The sequence below is a fragment of the Balaenoptera borealis genome, assembly GCF_965194805.1.
Source record: "Balaenoptera borealis genome assembly, chromosome: 2".
Classification (NCBI taxonomy): domain Eukaryota; kingdom Metazoa; phylum Chordata; class Mammalia; order Artiodactyla; family Balaenopteridae; genus Balaenoptera; species Balaenoptera borealis.
The window spans coordinates 174,822,807-174,847,077 of NC_138867.1; the positions used below are offsets into that span (position 1 = coordinate 174,822,807).

Sequence of the window (24,271 nt, forward strand, 5' to 3'; positions counted from 1 at the left end):
CTGTAAAGTGTGGGGAGAAATATCTACATCAAAATAGGTATTGGGTGCATTAAATAAAGTCAAGTCTTTGGAGGTACTATCTAAATATTTTAACCTCCCTGAGCATCAGCTCTTTCATCCATAAAATAAAAGTGATTACTATGTAATCATAATTTTAAAGGTTTAAAATGATAATTAATATAGGATAGTTAACAAATGAGAGGTCTCCAGTTATGATATTATTATTTGTAACCGTAAGTGGGGCCCAGCTGCTTACCGCTCAAAAGCCAATAAAGAGTCAAGGTTGATGGAAAGGAAGGTTTGCTTTATTTTGGATGTCAGCCACTGCGGGGAGGGGAGAGGGCAGACTCCTGTCCAAAGGCCAACTCCCACCCCCACAACCAGTGGGCAAGAGCTTTTATAGATGGAGCAGGGGGCTACATGCAGAAACAGCACAGTCAGCTCTCACAGTCATCTCGAAATTGGTCATCGGTGGTCTGACCAGCGTCATCTTGATTGTTTTAAGTACAGTTAATCTTCAGTTCTAGGGTCGGTTTGTTTCCATTTCTTTGAGGCAAATTCTTGGAATTGTGGCAGCTTATGTCATGGCTACGGTCTGGTCATCATGTTGTTAACTTCTTCCACCTGGTAGGGGTTTCAGTCTCTACAAGACAGCTCACAGGATACGGCTCAGAATATTATCTATAGCCCTTGAGAAGGATCTAAAAGTCCTTGACTTTGCTTAATGACTAAACTATCATTTAGTCTTGTTTGACTGCTTTTCTTTGCTTCTGCATTTTCTCACTTCTCTGATTAAACTTATTCTTTGGCTAAAGTGTTTCCACAGACAAAAGGCAGGCTGAGGACATGGGGGGCATAGACAATAGGGTCCTGCTCCATTTCAGTATCATGTTCTCAACTGTAAGTTCCCAACCAGGGATGCGTATGAAGAAATTGCCTGTGGTGACAGAACACTTGCCCAGATGATAGTCTGATTGACAGACTCAGGATCTCTGTGAGGGTGTGTTCAGAATAGATAGATATTTTTTTTTAAAGCTAAACAAATAATTATCATCACAGCTCTGGTTAAAAAATGAGCAGTGGTCTAATTTTCTGGATCATACTTTTTCCCTCTTCCTTCTCCAACTTTCACTCATTTTAGATTAGAGATTATTCCAATATGGTCCTGAGGCATTTATACTCTCTTGAACTTGGGCATTATAGCTGCCACCTATGTCTATAGTTAATAAAAAGAGCAATTAGATTTATTCGGATTTCAGAGAGCTCTTTCATTTTATGTGCATGGATCTTATTTTTTTTAAGATTTATTTATTTATTTTATTTATTTTTGCCTGCGTTGGGTCTTAGTTGTGGCATGCAGGATCTTCCCTGAGGCATGCAGGGTCTTTCTTTGCAGCACATGGGCTTCTCTCCAGTTGTGGCAGATTTTTTCTCTAGTTGTGGTGCGCAGGCTCCAGGGAGTGTGGGCTCTGTAGTTGTGGTGCGTGGGGTCCAGAGCACATGGGCTTTGTAGTTTGTGGCACGCAGCCTCTCTTGTTGAGGCCCGAGAGCTCAGTAGTTGCAGCACGCGGGCTTAGTTGCCCCACGGCATGTGGGATCTTAGTTCCCTGACCAGGGATCGAACCCACATCCCCTGCATTGGAAGGTGGATTCTTTATCACTGGAGCACCAGGGTAGTCCCATGCATGGATCTTTTTTAAGGAAAGTTTTACTCCATTATGTTTTTAAGTTTTGTTTCTGTTGTTATTATTCTGATTTCTACCTGAGAAAAAAATGATAAACCTTATGTCGGTTTCCATTTTCAGTTTTTTCACTGTTCTTTTTATTTTCATGCTCTTAATATTTATAATAAACTCATAAAGTGATTTTTTAATATATTTTCTTGGCCGCCGCATGGCATGTGGGATCTTAGCTCCCCAACCAGGGATCGAACCGGTGCCCCTTGCATTGGAAGTGTGGAGTCTTAACCACAGGACCACCAGGGAAGTCCTATAAACTGATGTTTTAAAATTCTGTTCCTGTTCTAAATAAATACTTTTAAACAAACAGACAAAAAAAGAATTCATGGAGGAGTTGCAGCCCAAGATGAGTCAGGTAAGGTGAGGGAATGCCAATCACAATTCCTTTTCCCATTCCAGAAGCATCACTGGCACACCCCAGGCAGACATTTCTCTCCCTTTCCTGATGTGGAGAAAAAATAAGCAATTGCCAACCCAGTAAGTAGTAATCATGTGTCCCTCCTACAATTCACAGGACTATCAACAGGAGGGACAGAGAGGGCAGAGACCACTGCCATGGTTCTGAAGACCACTTCCACAGTGACTTTGACTACCAGAGTCTCTACTCCCACTTCAGGTATGCTGTCTCTCCTTAGGACATCAGATAAAACAGCCAGCATAAGCACAACAGGAATGATAATCACAACCCCAGATATTCCAAAGATGACAGCCTCATTTGTCATCAGACCTGGAGACAAGACCAGCACAGTAGTTCCCATGACAACCCCATCTATTTTCAGTAGAGGACCAGAGACTACACCCTCACTGGTCCCTAGTTCTGGGGCAGAGACCAGTGCAGCTGTTCCAACTCTGACTGTTTCCTTTGGTGAGCCAGAGACCACAACCTCATGGGTCACCCATCCTGCAGAGACTGGCCCAACTGTTTCCAGGGCAATCCTGAATGTTTCTCATAGTGAATCAGACAGGACACCCCCAACAGCTACAAGTTCTGGGGAAGAAGTCAGTTCAGCTGTTCCAACTCTGACTGTCTCCCCTGATGTACTGGGGATGGTGACCTCACTGGTTACTAGTTCTGGGACAGAGACCAGCTCAGTTGATCAAACTCTGACTGTTTCCCCTGGTCAGCCAGATGCAACAGCCTCATGGCTCCATTCCACAGAGACCAGCACACCTGTTTCCAAAACAACTCTGAATTTTTCCCCTAGTGAATTAGACACCACATCTTCAGCAGCCACCATTCCTGGGGCAGAAGCCATTTCAGCCACTCCTATGATGACTGTCTCACCTAGCATACCAGTGATGGTGACCTCACTGGTCATTAGTTCTGGGACAGACACCAATACAATCTTTTCAACTCTGACTGAGTCCCTGCATGAATCAGAGTCAACAGTCTCCTTGGTCACCCAACCTGCAGAATCCAGCCCAAGTCTTCCCAGAACAACCCCCAATGTTTCCCATAGTACACCCTCAATGGCCACCAGCCTTGGGACAGAAGCCAGTTCAGCTGTTCCAACTACACCTATCTTCTCTGGTGTACCAGATATGGTGACCTCACAGGCCACTAGTTTTGAGATAGATGATAGTATGGCTATTCCAAGTCTGAAACTTCCTCCTGTTGAGCCAGTGACCACAGCCTCACTGGTCACTCAACCTGGGGTGCAGACCAGTCCAGCTGCTCCAACTCCAACTGTCTCCTCTACTGTGCCAGGGCTGGTAACCTCACTGGTCACAAGTTCTGGGGCAGAGACCAGTACAACTTTTCCAATTCCAACTGATTCCCCACATAAACCAGAGACAACAGCCTCTCACGTCACCCACTCTGGAACAGAAACAAGTTCAGCTATTCAAACTATGGCTGTTTCCCATGGGAAGCCAGATACAACAGTCTCACTGGTCACCCATCCTGAAGAGACTAGCCAAACCATTCCCAGGACAACCCCCAATGTTTCCCATCGTGAATCAGACACCACATTCTCAATGGCCACAGGTCCTGGGGCAAAAGTCAGTTCAGCTGTCCCAGCTACAACTGTCTCACCTGGTATGCCAGGGATGGTGACCTCACTGGTTACCAGTTCTGGGGCAGAGACCAGTACAACTTTTCCAACTCTGACTGATTCCATGCACAAACCAGAGACAACAGCCTCATGGGTCACCCATACAGAAACAATTTCAGCTATTCCAACTATGACTGCTTACCCTGGGAAGCCAAATACAACAGTTTCACTGGTCACCCATCCTGTAGAGACCAGCCCGACTGTTCCCAGGACAACCCCCAATGTTTTCCATAGTGAATCAGACACCACATTCTCAGTGGCCACCAGTCTTGGGGCAGAAGTCAGTTCAGCTGATCCAACTCCAACTCTCTCCACTGTTGTACGAGATATAGTAATCTCACAGGTCACTAGCTCTGAGACAGATGCTAGTACGGCAGTTCCAACTCTGACAGTTTCTCCTGTTGAGCCAGTGACCAAAGCCTCATTGGTCACTCATCCTGGGGTGCAGACCAGTTCAGCAATTCCAACTCCAACTCTCTCCTCTACTGCATCACAGCTGGTGACCTCACTGGTCACAAATTTTGGGGCAGAGACCAGTACAACTTTTCCAATTCCAACTGATTCCCCACACAAACCAAAGACAACAGCCTCATGGGTCACCCATTCCATGGAGACCAGTACACCTGTTTCTAGAACAACTCCAAATTTTTCTCAGAGTAAATCAGACGTCACACCCTCAATGGCTACCACCCCTCGGGCAGAAGCCAGTTCAGCCATTCCAACTACAACTATCTCCCCTGGTGTACCAGATATGATGAACTCACTGGTCACTAGTTCTGAAGCAGAAATCAGTACAACTTTTCTGACTCTGACTGATTCTGTGAACAAACCAGAGCCAACAGCCTCAGGGGTCACCCACTCTGGGACAGAAACAAGTTCAGCTATTCCAGCTAAGACTGTTTCCCCTGGGAAGCCAGATACAACAGTCTCACTGGTCACCCATCCTGAAGAGACCAGCCTGACTATTCCCAGGACAACCCCCAATGTTTCCCATAGTGAATCAGACACCACATTCTCAGTGGTCACCAGTCTTGGGGCAGAAGTCAGTTCAGTTGTTCCAACTCCTACTGTCTCAGCTGGTGTGCCAGATATCATAACTTCACAGGTCACTAGCTCTGAGACAGACAACACTATGGCTATTGTACCTCTGACTCTTTCTCCTGGTGAACCGGCAACCACAGTCTTATTGGTCACCCATTCCAGTGCAGAGACAAGCACAAGTTTTCCTGCTTCAACTATTTTCCCTCATTTACCAGAGATCACAGCCGCACCATCCATCCCACCTGGGTTGGAGACTAGTACAGCTCTTCCAAATCAGACTGTTTCTCTCAGTCCACCAGAAACATCCTCTCTCTTCACCACAACTGTGACCAAGACAGCCAGAGTTAATCTAACTCCAACGGCTTCATTTGATGTTCCTGCAGAAACAGCCTCACTCTCCACCCATCCTGGGACAGACATCAGCGCAACTATCTCAACTTCAGCTCTTTCCCGTGGTTTACCAGAGACCACAGGCTTATTGGCCACCAGGCCTGCAACAGAGGCCAGTACAAGTACCCCAGCTCTGACTGTTTCCCCTGGCGTTCTTGGGCCTTCCAGGACCTCTGCAACAACTGTTGGGCTTTATACTGTACCTTCCTGGAGCACAGAAACCTCACCACCCACAACCTCAGTTGGACACCCAGAATTTCCCAAGACTGTGACAGGGGACACCGTGACCTTGATAGCATCAGAGACCCCAACACCATCTAAAACCAGTCATGGGGAAGGATTAAGTACAACCGCTATCCTGAAAACCACCACTGTTGAGACCACTCATTTAGCTGCCACAGGTTCAGGTCCCACTGTGGCTGAGACCACAATCACCTTCAATACACTGTCTGGAAGTCCTTTTGCCCCTGTGACCACACCTGGAACCTCTACCTTGGCCTCTGTGAGTGTGACTTCAGGAACAAGTAAGAATAACTTCTTTATTGTGGTCAAATATAATTTATATATATATATATATATATATATATATATATATGAAATAATATTTGCCATTGTAACCATTTAAAATGTACAATTCAGCAGCATTAATTACACTGACAGTATTGTGCAACTATCTCTACTGTTTTCAATCACCCTGAACAGGGTCTGTGAACCCATTAAGCAAGAATTCCCCCTTCCCCACTCCCTCTAGCCCCTGGTGACCTCTAATCTACTTACTGTCTCTATGAATTTGACTATTATAGATACTTCATATAAGTAGAATCATCCAAAGTATTTTTCCTTTTGTGTCTGGGTTATTTTGCTTAGCATAATGTCTTCAAGTTTCATCCATGTTGTAGTGAATATCAGAACTTCACTCTTGTTTAGGAGGAATAATATTCCATTGTATGGATGTAGCTCATTTTATCTGTCCATTCATCTCTTGATGGACACTCAGGCTGTCTCCACCTTTTGGCTATGGTGAATAATGCTGCTATGAACATGGGTGTACACCTGTCTGAGTCCCTGTTTCCATTCCTTTTGGGTATACACCTAGAATAGAAATTGTTAGGTCATTTGGTGTATTAGTTTGTTAGGGCTGCCTTAACAAAGTACAACATACTGGGTGGCTTAAACAACAGAAATCTATCATCTCACAGTTCTGGAGGCTGGAGAGGGACCCTGAGAGAATGCACAGAGCATGCACTTTGGAGTTATCCCATCTTGGTGGTGAGGGAGCTGGGGTATTTAGCCACCAACTCCCATCAGTCATTGCTAGACAGATGCCCCCTGGGCCTAAGTCCCCTAAGACAAAGAGATGCAAGTGCTGGTGTGTGGTGAAATGGTAAGAGCCAAGGGGAAGTGGGAGTAGGGTGACCAACTCTGCATCCCAGAAATCCACATAGTCCCAGCAAACTGGGATGGTTGGTCACCTTATGTGAGAGGGCCCTGGACAGGGATTGCTACATGAGGTGTCTCAGGTAGGACAGCCTAGGCCAGACCCACAACTGGGCAATGGAGTTAAGGTATGTCGTCAGAGTCTTACCTCCTGCCCCCAGCCCAGGCTTGACTCAGGACTGGCCTCATTTTACTCTCCCCACCACTGCAGCTGCAATTCCTTTATTGATGCCTTTTACTGTCAACTTCACCATCACCAACCTGCACTACACGGAGGACATGGGAAACTCGGACTCTGAGTTATTCAGTGCCACTGAGAGAGACCTGCAGCACCTGGTAAGAGACCCCCACCAATGCCCACCTTGCCCCAACCCTACCACACCCTGCTATCTTGGTCCCTGCTGCTAATCCCCCTCTCATTCTTTCCAGCTCAGTCCTCTGTTCAAAAAGAGCAGCGTTGGTTCCCTGTATACCAGCTGTAGACTGACCTTGCTCAGGTGAGACTTCCTCCAGATCACCTCCAGAAACGCCAATTCTCTCCTTTCTTGGTCCCCCACACCCTGGTCAACCACAGCTACTTGTGTATCATAGAGGATCAAAAGTGCCTGGGTTTAAAGCCCTCCTCTCCCACCTGCTAGCTGTGTGATCTTGGGCAAGTCACAAAACCTCTCTGTTCTTCAATCACATTATCTATAAAATGGTGATAATAACAGTACCTTACTCTTGGGGTTGTTAATTGTTCAATACAATGCCTGACCCATTGTGAGCATTCTATTAATGGGATCTCGTAGTGCCAGCTGGTGTAACATCTTTGCCAACTGTGTTGCCAGAATCCCTGACACTCTCCCTGCCCCCAGCTCATCTCTATCCTGCTGGGGGACAAACTCTAGACACTACAGCTCTGCAGTTTATTCCCTGAAAAGAGGTACTGAACCAAAGGGGGACACAAAACAAATATAGATTACCAGTAGGATATATTGCAATTTTAAAACTCTCAAATGGACCTGAACTCTGCAGAAATGGCCTCTCTTCTCCTCTCTGTCCTCTGAGGTCAGTGTGCTCAGTACCCATTTCTTACACTTCATGACGCTATGGCCTTTCCATGAGGTCCTTCATGCAGCCAATTCAAGTCATCCTGCTGAAGAGGTGGGTTCTCTGCCCCCATCTCTCCATAAGATGGGAGAATAAATAATAATAATAATAATAATAATAATATTGCCCATACTACATACCACACAATAATCCAAGTGGTTTGCATGTTTTCATTCATTTCATCCTCACAAGAACATGATTATTATCCTACCTTGCAGACGGAACACTAAGGCTCAGAGTAGTCAAGTCACTTGCTTTAGAGGAGTCAGGGTTTGAGCCCAGGTGTTCTGGTTCTTGAGTCGCTCCTTTTAACCACAATACCAGCAGTGCTCAAGCTTGCTGGGCTCAATAGCATTTTACATTCTTAAAAAGTACCCAGGGACTTCCCCGGTGGCACAGTGGTTAAGAATCCGCCTGCCAATGCAGGGGACACAGGTTCGAGTCCTGGTCCAGGAAGATCCCACATGCCACGGAGCAACTAAGCCCGTGCGCCACAACTACTGAGCCTGCGCTCTAGAGCCAGCAGGCCACAACTACTGAGCCCACGTGCCACAACTACTGAAGCCCGCACGCCTAGAGCCCGTGCTCTGCAACAAAAGAAGCCACTGCAATGAGAAGCCTGCACATCGCAACAAAGAGTAGCCCCTGCTCACTGCAACTAGAGAAAGCCCGCGCACAGCAACAAAGACCCAACGCAGCCAAAAAAAAAAAAAAAAAGTACCCTGAACTCCAAAGAGCCTTTGGACTTAAGGGTTATATTGTCCATATTTACTGTATTAGAAATTAAAATGGAGAAATCTTCATTTACTTCAACCAAAAGAGAGTGAGAGAGAAAACCCAGTAAGTTGTAAGCAAAGATTTTGTCTTTTCTGAAAATTGTATATATACTTACTTGATACTATGCCAAACTGCATCAAACTCAGTAAATGGTAATTATTAAAAGTTGGTTGCAATCTAGAATCTAAAACCATATTAAAGAACTTTATGTGCTTACCAAAAAATGGATAAATTTTATAAAGATTTATTCATTAATTCACTAAAAATGATAATACCATTACAGGTTAGCATAAATAACATTTTTATGAATAAAAGCCATATTTCTCCTACCACCCCCCCCAAAAGTGTAATGAGAAGAGGGTTATTGTTTATATTTTTCCAAATTTTTTAAATGTCTGGCTTAGTAGAAGACACAGAAGGATATCTGCTTCTGCATTCCTTATTTTTACAATATTTCACCTGTGGCCTCCGGAAAAAATCTCACTGTATACTCCTGAAAGAGCGAGAGTGAAAATAATGTCTTAGTATTACTAAGAAATATTTTTCACTTGGTGGATGCCCTGTGAGTTTTGGGAACTCCAGGGGTCTTTGGGCCACACTTTGAGAACCACTGCACTATGCTGTATAGACATATCATGGGAATGCTTTGAATAGCATGGATAATAGCAAGTAGAATTCCCAGACAGGGGAGGGATGGGATCTTTCTTCCTACCTGCAAAGCTGGGTGAATCACTGTAGGGTCAGCTTAAATTCAGGACAAAGATATTTTTGAACCATCTTTCCCTTTATTACTTCTTAACTCATTTTCTCTCTTTCTCTCCAAACTGGGTTGCCTACCCAACATGTGTTCCCAAAGAGTTGACCTCAGCCTTTGGACTTTCCAACTTGAAATAAAGTCCCCCCTTTCAGGCTCCACAATAGTTGTCACACAACGTCACAGCCAGCCATGGGGGTGATTCACTCACATTCTCCAAGGTCTCTGATCCTCTTGCTTTTCCCTTCCACGTGCTACCTGGCCCCAGGATTCTCAGGAGTTTCCTCCCTGGGAGCTTTACATCCCCAACCCCAGGGCCCAAGCAGGACTCAACTGTTGCTGGAGTGGACACTATCTGTATTTACCTTCATGAGTGGACAGGGAAGGTACTAGGGGCTGGTAGTGAAACAATGAGCTTGAAGCAATTAGTAAGAAGAACAGGGAGAAAAAGAAGAAACTGAGCTAAGGAGTAGCCCTAGAGAGTACTGCACTTAAGGAGGTGGGGGGATCTGGATCCCCACATGAGACAGAAAAAGACGTGTTCAAGAAAGCAGATAAAACCTAGGGAAGAAAAAAAAAAAAAAAAAAAAACCTAGGGAAAAGTGCCGATCTAAAAAAAAAAAGGTTCAAATGAACTTATCTACAAAACAGAAAGAGAGTTACAAATGTAGAAAACAAACACCTCTCAAACCAGGGAGTAAGAGAGGGGGAGAGATAAATTGGGAGATTAGGACTGGCATATACACACTATTATGTATAAAATAGACAACTAATAGGGACCTACTGTATAGCACAGGGAACTCTGCTCAATACTCCATAATGGCCTACATGGGAAAAGAATCTAAAAATGAGTGGATACATGCATACGTATAACTGATTCGTTTTGCTGTACACCTGAAACTAACACAACATTGTAAATCAACTATACTCCAATAAAAAAATTTTTTTCAATTTTAAAAAATAAAAACCAAGAAGTGCAATTGAAGGAAGGTGTTGTCAAGAGTATCTAACCCTCAGGTGTCTTTTATGTTCCTACTCCCATGTCCCTCCTTCCCCAGGGCTGACAAGGATGGAACAAGCACCAGAATGGATGCGGTCTGCACCTACCGCCCAGATCCCACAGGCTTCAGGCTGGACAGAGAACGGCTGTATTGGGAACTAAGCCAACAGACCCATGGTATCACTCGGTTGGGCCCCTACACCCTGGACAGGAACAGTCTCTACGTCAATGGTGAGCAGTTCTGCTGTAGCTGGGGTCTCCTTGCAGTGTAATTTCTCTGTACCCACCTTCATAGTTCTGGACCGACCTAGAATTTCCATGGAGGCTCAGTTCTCTCCCCTCAGAACACCTAAAAAGGAACTTTCCAGGTCTGGAAATAAAGGTTTCCTCCTAAGTTTACTTCATTTCAATGACCTTTCACAGAAGCCCAAATGGAATGTGCAGACATCAAAGAAGAAAAAGGGTAAAGCAAGCCCATGGTGGCCATTGGGGTTAACTCTTCCCCAAGAGGCAATGGGTTCCCAATGCAGTGACTGCACTTCTTTCTCTTCCTTATGGCAGCTTGTGGTCCCTTTACTCACTCTCCAAGGGCCAGCTGGAACTACACCCCACCTAAGAAACACACAACAAAGCTGTTAGTAATGCTTTTGGCAACAAATTCCTTTGCCACAATGCTCTTAGCAACAGCACCCGCAATACCACCTGTACTAAAGGCTAATATTTATTGAGGGATTCCTATGTTCTAAAGCATTATATGTATTATGTCTTAGTAATCCTGCCCAGCACTCTATGGGGTATTATGTATATTTTACAGAGGATCAAACAAAGTTCAGGGACAGAAATCCATTTTCCCAAGATCAGACAGCTAATACATGTGGTAGAATCGAGACTCAAACCTAAATTGACTCGAAAATCTAAGCCCACCTAATTACGAGGCTACAGCTCAGACTAACCTGGCTATAACAAGCCTCAAATCTCAGGATGGAAAAGAATATTAAGGGGCCCCTAATACAACAATTTAAACTAAGTAATTATGTCACTATATCACCTTGGACAATTTATTTCTACCTGGATTAAAATCTATTTTGTATTTCAGCAGTCCTTGGGAATTACCTGAAAGCAGTAGTTAACCACTATGGGTTTTGGTGAACTATAGGTCTTGCTTTAATTAAGCCCTGGTCCTGCCTTTTGCTTACTATGTGGCCCTGGGCAAGTCATGACCTCTCCAGACTTTTGTCCATTTTTAGAATGGAATTTTTTTTTTTAAGTATTTTTTATTTATTTATTTATTTATTTTTTATTTTTGGCTGTGTTGGGTCTTCGTTTCTGTGCGAGGGCTTTCTCTAGTTGCGGCGAGCAGGGGCCACTCTTCATCGCGGTGCGTGGGCCTCTCACTATCGCGGCCTCTCTTGTTGCTAGAATGGAATTTTTTTAAAAGTCATCTACGAACTTGGACTGGAACTACACCATTGACTCTAATGGGTCGCCAGCTTACAGAGGGCAGATCTTGGGACTTTTCAGCCTCCATAATTACATAAGCCAATTCCTTATTAAAAAAAAAAAAAAAAAGTCACCTAAGTGTGAGTCAAATGAGATGAAACCTGAATAACCCAAGTAAACCACAGGCTCCACTTGGTCAAGTCTCTGAGAAGTTTCATTTCAATAAACCCAATGAGACTATTAAATATAAAATAAGTCTAAGTTTTACTTGCATTTCTTACAGAGCATCAAAGAGGATCCAATCCATTATCCAGAACCATACTTATTCAAATCCGCTTTCCTCCATTTTCTCTTATTCTCCAACTTTATACTCTCTGGCTGACCCCCAAGTCTCTCTCTCTCTCTCCATCTCCCTCACTGTTCTCAGTCCAACATTACAGAAGTCCAAGAACTATGCTGTCAGAGGTCAAACTTTGTCTTTGGAGAGCTGGGTATTAGGAGAAACTCAACAAGCAAGGACAAAATTATATGTCATGGATGAAGAGAACACAAATAAGGCTGGAAACACACATAAAATTGCTGTCCTTATTATTCATTTGATGAGGTTGATATTATTCCAGGCACCTAGTAAATCTCCACAATATTGAGGGTGATTTGATCATTATTTTCTTTGAGGTTAATGGTTATGAGGATGAAATTATCAGGAGCATCAGAGTATGAGGCAGTTAACTCATAAAGAATAACCATCATTATTTATTGATGAATCTCAAAGAAAGCACTCAGGAAGGTCTGTGAGCTTGTGTTTCCAGTTCTACACTTCACTCCTTTCTTTCTTTTTTTTTTTTTTTAAGTCTTTACTGAATTTGTTACAGTATTGCTTCTGTTTTATGTTTTGGTTTTTTTGGCCGCGAGGCATGTGGGATCTTAGCTCCCCGAACAGGGATTGAACCCGCACCCCCTGCATTGGAAGGTGAAGTCTTAACCACTGGACTGCCAGGGAAGTCCCCCTTCACTCCTTTCTTAACCTTCTCTCATCATCTTACTCTTTCTGCCTCTCTCTGCAGGTTATAACCATCAGTACTGGATCCCCACCACCAGCAGTGAGTAATGAGGGCTCAGATATTCCCATGACCCTGGGACCCTTCCTCCCTCAGCCTGCTCCCTGGGAGGAAAGTATGCCCCATCCCCCAGATCCTTAGCCCCACAATAGCCTCAGACCAGCAAAAGTCTCAGGTTAAGCCAAGGTAGAGATGCAAGTTTCCATTAATAACTCTAGCCTCTCGTTGCTTCATGATAGGATCCAACAATTTTATTCTTTCAGCTCCGGTGACCTCTACATTCTCTCCAGGACCTCCAACAACTCTGACCTCCACCCCCAGCTCTACAGGTAGGAATCTAATCTCTGGGTCTCATGAAATTTCAAATCCCATCTAGTGGCTGATGGATTCTTGCATGGTCTGGACCCTGATGCCCACGCAGCCCCAGCCTGTCCCACTGTCTACCTTGCTCCCTAATCCAGCCTCACTTCTGTTCCTGCAGGGCCCAGACATCCTTCCATCCTCATGTACTTACTGTTTTTGGAACTCAGCTGTGCTTGGTTCCTCCTTGTCTTCCAAATCTCATCACAGCATGTTCTTGCTCAGATCGTCTCCTAGAAAATAGCTTTTCCCCATAGCTAATCTCTATTCTATTCCTATTGATATGAACATTTTCTTCCTGGAAATTACTGCTATTCTGTGTGCAAGGATGTGGATAAAAGGGAACCCTTGTACACTGTTGGTAGGAATGTAAATTGGTATAGTCATTGCAGAAAACAGTATGGAGGTTTCTCAAAAAACTAGAAATAGAACTACTATATGACCCAGCAATTCCACTCTTGAAAAAAACAAAAACTAATTTGAAAATATAACTGCACCCCAGCGTTCATAGCAGCATTATTTACAATTGCCAAGATATGGAAGCAACCTAAGCGTCCATCAACAGATGAATGGATAAAAAAAGATGTGTGTGTGTGTGTGTGTGTGTGTGTGCGTGTGTGTACAATGGAATACTACTCAGTCATAAAAAAGGACAAAATTTTGCCATTTGCAGCTACACAGATGGACTTGGAGGGTATGATGTTAAGTGAAATAAGTCAGACAGAGAAAGACAAATACTGTATGATCTCACTTATATGTGGAATCTAAAAAAATACAACAAACTAGTGAATATAACGAAAAAGAAGCAGACTCGCAGATGTAAAGAACAAAGTAGTGGTTACCGGTGGGGATGGGGGGAGGGGCAACACAGGGGTTGGGAAGTGGGAGGCATAAGCTACTGGGTGTAAGGTAGGCTCAAGGATGTATTGTACAACATGGGGAAAATAGCCAATATTTTGTAATAACTGTAAATGGAAAGTAACCTTTAAAATTGTATAAAAGGGACTTCCCTGATGGTCCAGTGGTTAAGACTCCGAGCTCCCAATGCAGGGGGCACGGGTTCGATCCCTGGTCAGGGAATAAGATCCCACATGCCGTGCAGCACAGCCAAAAAAATAAAATAAATAAAAATAAATCATATTGTATAAAAAATTTAAGAATATTTTTAATAAATGTAAGCTTGTTAATAAAATACATGAGATGCACATTTTAAAAAAATTTTTCTTGGGGTATAGTTGATCTCCAGTGTTGTGTCAGTTTCAGGTGTACAGCAAAGTGAATCAGTTATACGTATACATATAGCTACTCTTTTTTAGATTCTTTTCCCATATAGGCCATTACAGAGTATTGAGTGGAGTTCCCTGTGCTATACAGTAGGTTCTTAATAGTTAGCTATTTTATATATAGTAGTGTGTATATGTCAATCCCAATCTCCCAATTTATCCCTCCCCCCTTTCCCCCCTGGTAACCATAAGTTAGGGTTAATAAAATATATAAGATGCACATCTTTAAAAATTACTGTTATTTTGATTTTCTTGACTGCTCAAGTATTTGTGGCTTAAGGCCTGAGCACAAAGGTCTTGGTCCCTCCTGTTCCTACAAAAATGTCCATGACATGTCAGCCTTTGGACACTCCAGGATAAGAGGGTTGAGGTTTCCTTTCAAGTTGATGTTGCACTTCTAGGACAAAGGTCCCTTCTCCTCCCCTGGCTGGCTGAGGAGGTGAGGAGGGGGGGTATCCCAATGGGATATCTCAGTCTTCACCTACTAGACACTATGGGCAGAGAGATGGCACTAGTCCCTTCGCCCTTAAACAGCTCAGGCCTAAGACTGATGGGTCTCCTCTCTCTCTTTCTCCCTCCAGTTGCAAGCATGGGCCCAGCCCTGGTGCCATTCACCCTTAATTTCACCATCACCAACCTGTTCTATACCCCAGACATGGGGCACAGAGGCTACGCAAAGTTCAACTTCACTGAGAAGCCTCTGAATCGCCTGGTAAGAGGCCTTCAATGCCTTCGCTGGCCTGCCTTGTCCTCACCCCACCCAGTCCCTCAGCCCCTCTTGCTCATGTGTCTCCCCCTTCTCCCCAGCTTGGTCCTCTGTTCAAGAACACCAGTATCGGCCCACTGTACTCTGGCTGCAGACTGACTCTGCTCAGGTAAGACTCCGCCCCTCCTCACAACCTGAGGGCTGCACTGTCACAGGCAAGCTCACCTGGAGGTGAAGACCTGAACGTGACAACTACAAGGTGAGAATCATAAATGACTGGGGCCTTCCAGGAATTCAGCGGAGAAGACATACACCCTGGCTGAGTGTATCAGAGAGGGCTTCCTGAAAGAGGTGGCTGTCAGAGGTCTTAAATTATTTGGATAAGCAGATGCATGGAGCATTCACACTCAGCAGTCAGAAAGGGCAACACTGACTCATTAAACAAACATGAAGTGAGGTACCTCAGGACACGCCCTGTGACAGGTGCTAAGGGCACTGAGAGAATCAGTCATGGGCCCTTCCCTCAAGGTGCCCCCAGTGTAGAGAGGACAACAGCCATATGGACTTAAAACTATAATATGAATGTGGTTAGTACAATGATAAAGCACTTCACAGTGGCCATAGGAGCCCAGAGAATAGACTCTTAGCTCCATCTAGGGGGCTGAGTGGAGGCTGGCTGGAGAAGGTGATGCCTGAGCCAAGTGTTGACAGTCGAGTGTGCATTTGCCAGAAGAAACATTGGCATGGATATTTCAAGGGCTGGCATACCTTAAGTAATGGGATAGATGTGAGAAATATCATGGTACATGAGAAAAGGTCTGTGAGAGTAGAGTGTGAGGCAAACTGAATGAATGAGGGAGGAGGGAAGAAGGGAGGAAGGGAAGCGGGGAGGGAGGGAAGAAGAGAGAGAGAGGAAGGAAGAAAGGAAGGAAGGAAGGGGAAAAGAAAGAGCTAGAGAAAGAGGTTGCTGAGTGGATAGATAAATTAAGTGTAGTTGCATGAATGGTGGATGAATTGTGGGATGAGTTTGTACTAGTAAATATCATCAAAAGTTCAGATTGGAGCTGGGGCCAAAGGTCATACTAAGGAATTTTCACAGTATTTTGCACAGCAAAAGCGCAGCTTGCAGGATTTGTGAGATCTTAGTTCCCCGACCAGGGGTTGAACCCGTGCCCCCTACAGTGGAAGTGCGGCGTCCTAACCACTGGACCACCAGGGAATTCCCAAGGTCAAGCATTAATGGTCTCAGTGTCCAAATACATGACATCACACCCTGTTTCTGTCACTAGCTGTGTGATGCTTGGGAAGTTCTTTAATATCTGCATGACTTTGTTTTCTCAATTATAAAGTGGGAATCATATCAGCATCTAGCTCATAGAGTTGCTGAAAAGATAAAAAGAGATAGCAAATGTAAAAATAGATCACCCAGTAGGTGTTCCATAAATATTATCAACTAGTAGGTGTTCCATAAATATTATCAACTAGTAGGTGTTCCATAAATATTAGTTATACTTACTCAAAACTGTAGGAAACCATGCAACCATCGTAAGCAGAGTCTGAAATGGTGTAGTTTATTTTAAGTAGAACACTGGTAGGTATGGGGGTGGAAAAATTTGCTGTGATGAGGGAACAGCAGGTGGGGAGACCAGTGAGATGTCAGACTGGACCTGATATTGCTTGGATGGGGGGGACAAAGGATGGGGAATGTCCAGAAAGCCTCCTACATCTCTGGCTCTGGCACTGATATAGAAACGTGGGAGAAGGAGCAGGTTCTGCATTTTTATGGGGGAAGATAATAAACTTAATTATCTTCCCATTGGAATCTAATGGGTCTGGAAGACATCCTTGAGGCTGTTGGTTACGTGGCACAGAGCTCAAGAGGGAGGTCTTGGCTAGAGAGAGAGAAACTGGATTTCATGATAATAAAGCTGGTAGCTGAAAAAAGTGAGTATGAACCGAATAATCCAAGAAGAATGAGGGGAAAAAGAAGAGAAGTTGGCTGAGGGTGAAGACGTGAAGATCAATCACTTTATGGAGTAGGAAGGTACCTAGACGAAGAGGACCCAGAAAAGACCATGGCTGAGAAACCAGACAAGACCCAGTAAAGAGAAATGTCATAAACCAAAGCGGGGGTGGGGCGGGGGTGGGGATCAGTCTAAAGGAGGGAGATTTTTACCGACAAGGGTTCTTAGCCTCCTTAATCAACAGAAATTGATGAGAGGCCAGACAAGAAATTCAGGCAAGGCTTTATTGGGGCCCCTGCTGTGGCAGGGGGTAGCAAGAACAAGCAATAGGTCCCCTTGCTTGCTCACTCCCCAAGATGGGGGGCGAGTTGGATAAGCAGATGCACGAGGGTGGCTTATATGGGGTGAGGGGAGGGGTGTGTCCAGGGATGGGGCTGGAGGGGTGGCTTAGGTGTTTTGCCCACCCCTTTGGTGGTGTTGTGTGCAGGGGGCATGCGCAGTACCATGCTTTTGCTCCCAACCCCCTGCTTTTGCTCCTGGCTCTTCAGAAGTGGCAGTTGGGTATTTTGGTCTCTTTGTATCTTGTTGTCCGTAATTTGCCCCAACTGTGCATGCACGCAGTTATTTTTAGTCCCTTATACTTTCTTTGTATTTTGTTGCTTGAGGAGACATTTGTCCAGGTGCAAGCACGGCAGTAAATGGTCCCAGCTGGTCTCAAGATGAACAAATTATATAACTCTCCCACACCTCTGAATGTCCCTATTCCTCTGTCCCTGCCACCCTAGGACTGAAAAGGATGGGGCAGCAACTGGAGTGGATGCCATCTGCACCTACCATCCTGACCCCATGCATCCCGGGCTGGACAGAGAAAAGTTGTACCAGGAGCTGAGTCAGCTGACTCATGGAGTCACTCAGCTGGGCACCTACACCCTGGACCGTAATAAGCTCTATGTCAATGGTGAGTGTCCATGTGGGGCCGGGGTCTCCTACAGGCCATGTCTCTCTATACCAGTAATTCTCAACTGGGGAAGATTCTGCACCCCAGGGGATACTTGGCAACATCTGGAGACATTTTCAAGTCATGATTGGTGGGGTGCTAATGACATTTAGTGGGTAGAGGCAGGAAGTGCTACTAAACATCTCACAATGCGCAAGGCAGCTCCTCACCAAAATGAATTCTCTAGGCAAAAATGTCAAAAATGCTGAGTTTGTACTTCCCTGGTGGCGCAGTGGTTGAGAATCTGCCTGCCAGTGCAGGTGACACGGGTTCGAGCTCTGGTCCGGGAAGATCCCATGTGCCACGGAGCAGCTTAAGCCCGTGGGCCACAGCTGCTGAGCCTGCGCTCTAGAGCCCGCCAGCCACAACTACTGAGCCCCCGTGCCACAGTTACTGAAGCCCGTGCGCCTAGAGCCCATGCTCCTCAATGAGAGAAGCCATCGCAATGAGAAGCCCGCACACTGCAACGAAGAGGAGCCCCTGCTCGCTGCAACTAGAGAAAGCCCGTGCACAGCAACGAAGACCCAACACAGCCAAAAATAAATAAATAAAATTAATTTATTAAAAAAAATAATAAGCCCCAAGGTAATGCTAGATTTGTACCAGAACTGTGAATCTGTGTACAGCAATTTCTCAAACTCGGCATTTTTTTTTTTTTTTTTACTATTTTTATTTATTTATTTATTTTTGGCTGTGTTGGGTCTTCATTTCTGTGCGAGGGTTTTCTCTAGTTGTGGCAAGTGGGGGCCACTCTTCATCGCGGTGCACAGGCCTCTCACTGTCGCGGCCTCTCTTGTTGTGGAGCACAGGCTCCAGACATGCAGGCTCCGTAGTTGTGGCTCACGGGCCTAGTTGCTCTGTGACATGTGGGATCTTCCCAGACCAGGGCTCGAACCTGCGTACCCTGCATTAGCAGGCAGATTCTCAACCACTGTGCCACCAGGGAAGCCCCTTTTTTTGGGGGGGGGCTGCGTTGGGTCTTCGTTGCTGCGCACGGGCTTTCTCTAGTGCGGCAAGTGGGGGCTACTCTTCGTTGTGGTGCGCGGGCTTCTCATTGCAGTGGCTTCTCCTGTTGCAGAACACGGGCTCTAGGCATGCGGGCTTCAGTAATTGTGGCTCGCGGGCTCCAGAGCGCAGGCTCAGTAGCTGTGGTGCACGGGCCCAGTTGCTCTGCGGCCTGTGGGATCTTCCCAGACCAGGGCATTGGCAGGCAGATTCTTAACCACTGTGCCACCAGGGAAGCCCTCACTTTTTTTTTAATACATCATGCTTAAGTGGGATCCATTCCAGGAATACAAGGATAGTCCAACATCTACAAATCAATCAATGTAATACAACACACCAACAAAGGAAGGATAAAAATCACATGATCATCTCAATAGATGCAGAAAAAGCACCTGATAAAATTCAACACCCATTCATAACAAAAAAACCCATCGAAGATGGTACAGAGAGAACACATCAAGCCCATCTATGACTAACCCACAGGCAACATCACACTCAATAGTGAAAAGCTGAAAGCCCTTCCCCCAATACCAGAAACAAGACAAGGATGCCCACCCTCACTACCTATACCCAACATAGCATTGGAAGTCCCAGCCACAGCAAACAGACAAGAAAAAGAAACAAAAGACACACAAACCAGAAAAGAAGAAGAAAAACCATCACTACCCGCAAATGACATAACATCTAATTCTAAATTCTACAACCGTTAGGGGTAATTTTTAAAAAATCACTGACCTCTTTTATTTCTTCCTTGTATTTAATAATTTAAGACATTATCATTTTATTTAAATCTGCAACTGTAATGACTAATAATTTTGCTTTTTTTTTTTACATACACATATTTCCACTCTTTTTTTTTTTTAGATTCTTTTCCCATATAGGCCATTACACAGTATTAAGTAGAGTTTCCTGTGCTCTACAGCCCCACTTTTCACTTTTGACCAGGATGGGTTTCTCTCTTGGTTGGGGCCCCGATGCCAGAAAGGCACTCTGAACACCTAGGAGATCCAAGCTTCGGACACACTGGGCATCAGCCTAGAATCCAGGAAGAAAGAGCATTTGGAAGGGTGACCCTTAACGGGGGCTCTGAGGGTCAACGCACAGCTGTGGTGAGGTTGACTGAAATTACTCAGCTTCCCTCCTCTCTGTCCCCAACCTAGGAATAGAGTTTGGCAACTCACACTTTCTTATCGCCGTTGCCCCATCAGGCGGGCAGGAGACATCCTGGTCCCATCAGGTGGGCAGGAGACATCCTGGACTCCTATTTTAGCAAAGAGGAAAACAGAATTACAGAGAAGGGACGGGAACTGTCCACACCCACAGTAGGTTTTTCACCAATCTAGGTCCTGAGGTTCTTCTGAGTTCACATTTTTTCCCTTCACCTTGGCCACTGCAGGGGCCAGTTTAAGACTCCCCCCAGGGCTTCCCTGGTGGCGCAGTGGTTGAGAATCCGCCTGCCAATGCAGGGGACACGGGTTCGAGCCCTGGTCCAGGAAGATCCCACATGCCACGGAGCAACTGGGCCCGTGAGCCACAATTACTGAGCCTGCGCGTCTGGAGCCTGTGCTCTGCAACGAGAGAGGCCACGATAGTGAGAGGCCCGCGCACCGCAATGAAGAGCGGCCCCCGCTTGCCACAACTAGAGAAAGCCCTCGCACAGAAACGAAGACCCAACACAGCCATAAGTAAATTAAAAAAAAAAACAAAACTGGGCCTCAGCAAGGAGGCTTCAACAATTAAAAAAAAAAAAAAAAAAGACTCCCCCCAGCCCCTTGTAAGCTGCACAACTTATATGCTTCATTGTGTTCACTCATTCAGCATTTACCAAGCATCTACTATAAGCCAGGCCTTGTGCCCGACACCAGAGACAGACAGGCTACATGTACAACCTATCCTAATGTAAGCTCCAGTGGGGCAAAGACTGTTTGATTCGGCAGTATATTCCCCAAATGTAAATGGAACCTGACACGTTGTAAGCTTTCTGTAAATATTCACTGGATGTAGGGATAGATTGGAGGGAGGTTGGAAGGGCAGATGGCAGGGTGGATGGATATTTGGGGGCAAAAATGTGTGAACATAAATATTATGAGAGTCTCTTGTTGGGGGCTTGCTGGTGAGGTGGGTAAGGAAGGGTCATCTCTAATCCAAAGGTCAGGAAAGCCTTTATAGTGGAGATGACATTTGAGTCTGATCCTAGAAGATGCATAGATGCTCACCTGGTACAGAGGGAATGACATCCAGAAAGATGCCCCACATGGACAAAGGCAGGGATATCTGGGCTTGTTCCTCAGCCTCCCCTTAATGTGTGACTTTTTTGTTTCCAGGTTATAATGAACATGGTCCAGATGAGCCTCTTACAAGTATGCATCTTTTCATCCACTGTCCATTTCAGCCTCCAATGGTCTTGAGCCAAACTTTTCTTCTCACTGACAAAGGGAGCTTGCCCCAAACTCAGGCTAGGTCTCCTGAGTGGGGGCAGGGTATCAGTGGGAGGAAGGATGCTGAGTCCTTTGTCTCTTTTTAGACCTGAAGCCATGGTATTGGCTTTCCGAATTTTCCACACCCTTCTGGGTCGGAGGAAGAAATTTGAACGAGCGTTCGCTACAGAAATAAGGGTTCAGGTCAGATAATGACCTTGCAGTCCATGCCTCCTGATAACAAAACCTTTTAATAGGGGCTGCAGAATGGGCCTTGGTGTCAAGTTGCAAACTCTGGTGGCTACTCAGTGGTTTGGCCACATTTGTCCATTCACTCATCCAATGATCACTTCACCTATCTTTTCACCCATTCCATTCTTCCATTCTCCTAGTTATCCCTTCTCTCAGACCTCTTCCTTCCTCCCTCCCTCCTTCCCTCCCTCCCGTCCATCCATCTATCCATCCATCCATCCAACCAACCATCCTTCTGCCTATTCACCTGTTTGTCTTTCTTTCCTTCTGCACTTCCATTCATCTCTCAACTTTTCTTCCTTGTGTTTATTCTTCTTTCCTTCTCTTTGACCCTCCTTCTGTCCATTCTTCCTCTGTCCGTCTAAGTATCCCGTCTGTCTGCCTGTATTTCTGCCCCTCCATCTGTCTGTCCTCTTTGTTCAGTCTCTTTCTTGTTTACCCACTCACACTCTCTTGGGTTCATTTCATTCACAGGTTTGCTCGTCCCTCTACTCACACAATCACTCCTTCGCTCACTCTCATTAATGGTAAACCTATGAATGGTTTCTAGAGCCCAGGTGAGCCTGGGGGCTTCTGGAGCCCAGGTAAGCCTGGAGGCTTCTCCCACTCTGTGGGGGGCTCTGTTCCTCCCTAATGACTGCACTTCCCATAGCTCCCGAACCAGCTACCATGTTCCTGCCTACTTCATCATCACCTGTGCAACCAGAATCCACCACAGGTATTGGGGGCCCCTTTTCCTTCCCAAGAGAAGCTCTCCAGCCCCACACATCCACTGGCCAACTGTAACACAGGAGCTGGGAGGCCAGGGGGTGCAATTCTGATTTTAGGGCAATCGTGCTGATCACAAATATTATACCAATAATTCAATCTGATGCTGGCCCTCATGGAGCCTCCAGTCTTGTGAGACTAACAGACTATTATAACATAATGTGGTATGGTCTTGGGATGAGGCACCTAGCACAATTTTGAAGGGAAAGGCTTTCTGGAGAAAGTTTCACATGACCTGAGTCTTTAAGAAAAAGTAGGACTCATCCAGGCAAATAGGGGATGAAAAGTTTTCCTAGCAGATGGGATTCCATGAGCAAAATGTCAGTGGTCAAAAGCAGCACAGTGTACGGGGAAAATTGAGAAGAATTTGGTTTGCATGAAGCTTAAAGCTTAACCTGGAGTAGATGGATAAATTAAGCTGAAAGGTTGGCAAGAACCAGATTAAGAAGGACTTCAAGTGCCAGATCGAAAAAAGTTGAACTTAGGGACTTCCCTGGCGGTCCAGTGGTTAAGTCTCCACACTTCCACTGCAAGGGGCATGGGTTAGATCCCTGGCCGGGGAACTAAGATCTCACATGCCGCGTGGTGAAAACATTAATTAATTAAAAAGTTGAACTTAGTGCTGAAGGCCATAGGTAGCCACGGGTGATACTAGAGCAGTGGTGACAGTAGTGAGATTTTTATTTAAGAAAATTTCTTCTAGTATTCAGTGTAGAGAACATCCTTTAGACAGGGCATCCAGTGAGTCTGCTGGGGTGTTGGTCCAGGTCAGAGAAGATAAGACCTAAGCTGGGACAGGAATGGAGAGAGGGGATGTATGTAGGAACCATTCTGCAAGTAGAATTGTGGTTAATTGGAGGTGAGAGAAGAGAAGCCGAGCAAATATGCTGGTTTTGACTTGGGTGACACCATTGGTGGGAGGTAGTGCTACTGGAAGAGAAGACAACAGATTATAATGAATGCAGGACTCTGATGTAGTCCCAGGTCAGGCCTCAGTGATAACCATCTATCCCCCTACCTTATTGCAGCTATGGGACACAACCTGAAGACCCTCACACTCAACTTCACCATCTCCAACCTTCCATATTCATCAGACATGAGCAATGGCTCAGCCATGTTCAACTCCACCGAGATGGTCCTGCAGCGCCTGGTGAGATGTTGGTCCTAGCAACCCCTGGTGGGATGATTCCCACCCAGCCCCTCTCCCAATCCCTGTCCTTTCTGTTCCTCATCCTTCTCCTACCTCCCCAGCTTGGATCGTTGTTCCAGAAGAGCAGCCTGGGCCCCTTCTACTCGGGTTGCAGACCAATCTCCCTCAAGTAAGACCTTTTCCTGAGCATTTGCCAGTAAGGACCACTTTGGGTGACCACCCCTTTCTCAGTCTTCCCACTGACCTCCCATTTGCTTCTCCCTCTTTCTGGCCCCACACCCAGAGGTTTCAAGACCTCTCTCTTGAGTCCCCACCTCTCTCTCTCCCCAGACCTGAGAAGGATGGTGCAGCCACCAGCATGGATGCCGTCTGCACCTACCACCCTGACCCCACGGGCCACAGGCTGGACAGAGAGCAGCTTTATTGGGAGCTGAACCAGCTGACCAGTGGTGCCACCCAGATGGGCTTCTACACCCTGGCCAAGGACAGCCTCTTCGTCAATGGTGAGTGTTCATGCTGAACTTGGACCTATAGTGATCATTACTTGTCACTGTTCTATTTTATTTCCTCTTGAACAAGTCAGTCAA

General features: G+C 45.5%; 1 protein-coding gene across 1 annotated transcript in view; it reads left to right on the plus strand.

Annotated features, from left to right (window-relative positions):
• MUC16 (mucin 16, cell surface associated) overlaps positions 1-24,271 on the plus strand; it is a 143,198-nt gene that overhangs the window by 104,854 nt on the left and 14,073 nt on the right. Inside the window, exons 8-21 of the mRNA XM_082380461.1 lie at positions 2,254-5,748; positions 6,873-6,997; positions 7,091-7,158; positions 10,343-10,515; positions 12,789-12,824; positions 13,046-13,111; positions 15,007-15,137; positions 15,233-15,300; positions 17,881-18,053; positions 21,422-21,457; positions 22,419-22,484; positions 23,563-23,684; positions 23,786-23,853; positions 24,015-24,187. Coding sequence (XP_082236587.1) covers positions 2,254-5,748; positions 6,873-6,997; positions 7,091-7,158; positions 10,343-10,515; positions 12,789-12,824; positions 13,046-13,111; positions 15,007-15,137; positions 15,233-15,300; positions 17,881-18,053; positions 21,422-21,457; positions 22,419-22,484; positions 23,563-23,684; positions 23,786-23,853; positions 24,015-24,187 — 4,800 coding nt within the window. The remainder of the gene's footprint in view (positions 1-2,253; positions 5,749-6,872; positions 6,998-7,090; positions 7,159-10,342; positions 10,516-12,788; positions 12,825-13,045; positions 13,112-15,006; positions 15,138-15,232; positions 15,301-17,880; positions 18,054-21,421; positions 21,458-22,418; positions 22,485-23,562; positions 23,685-23,785; positions 23,854-24,014; positions 24,188-24,271) is intronic.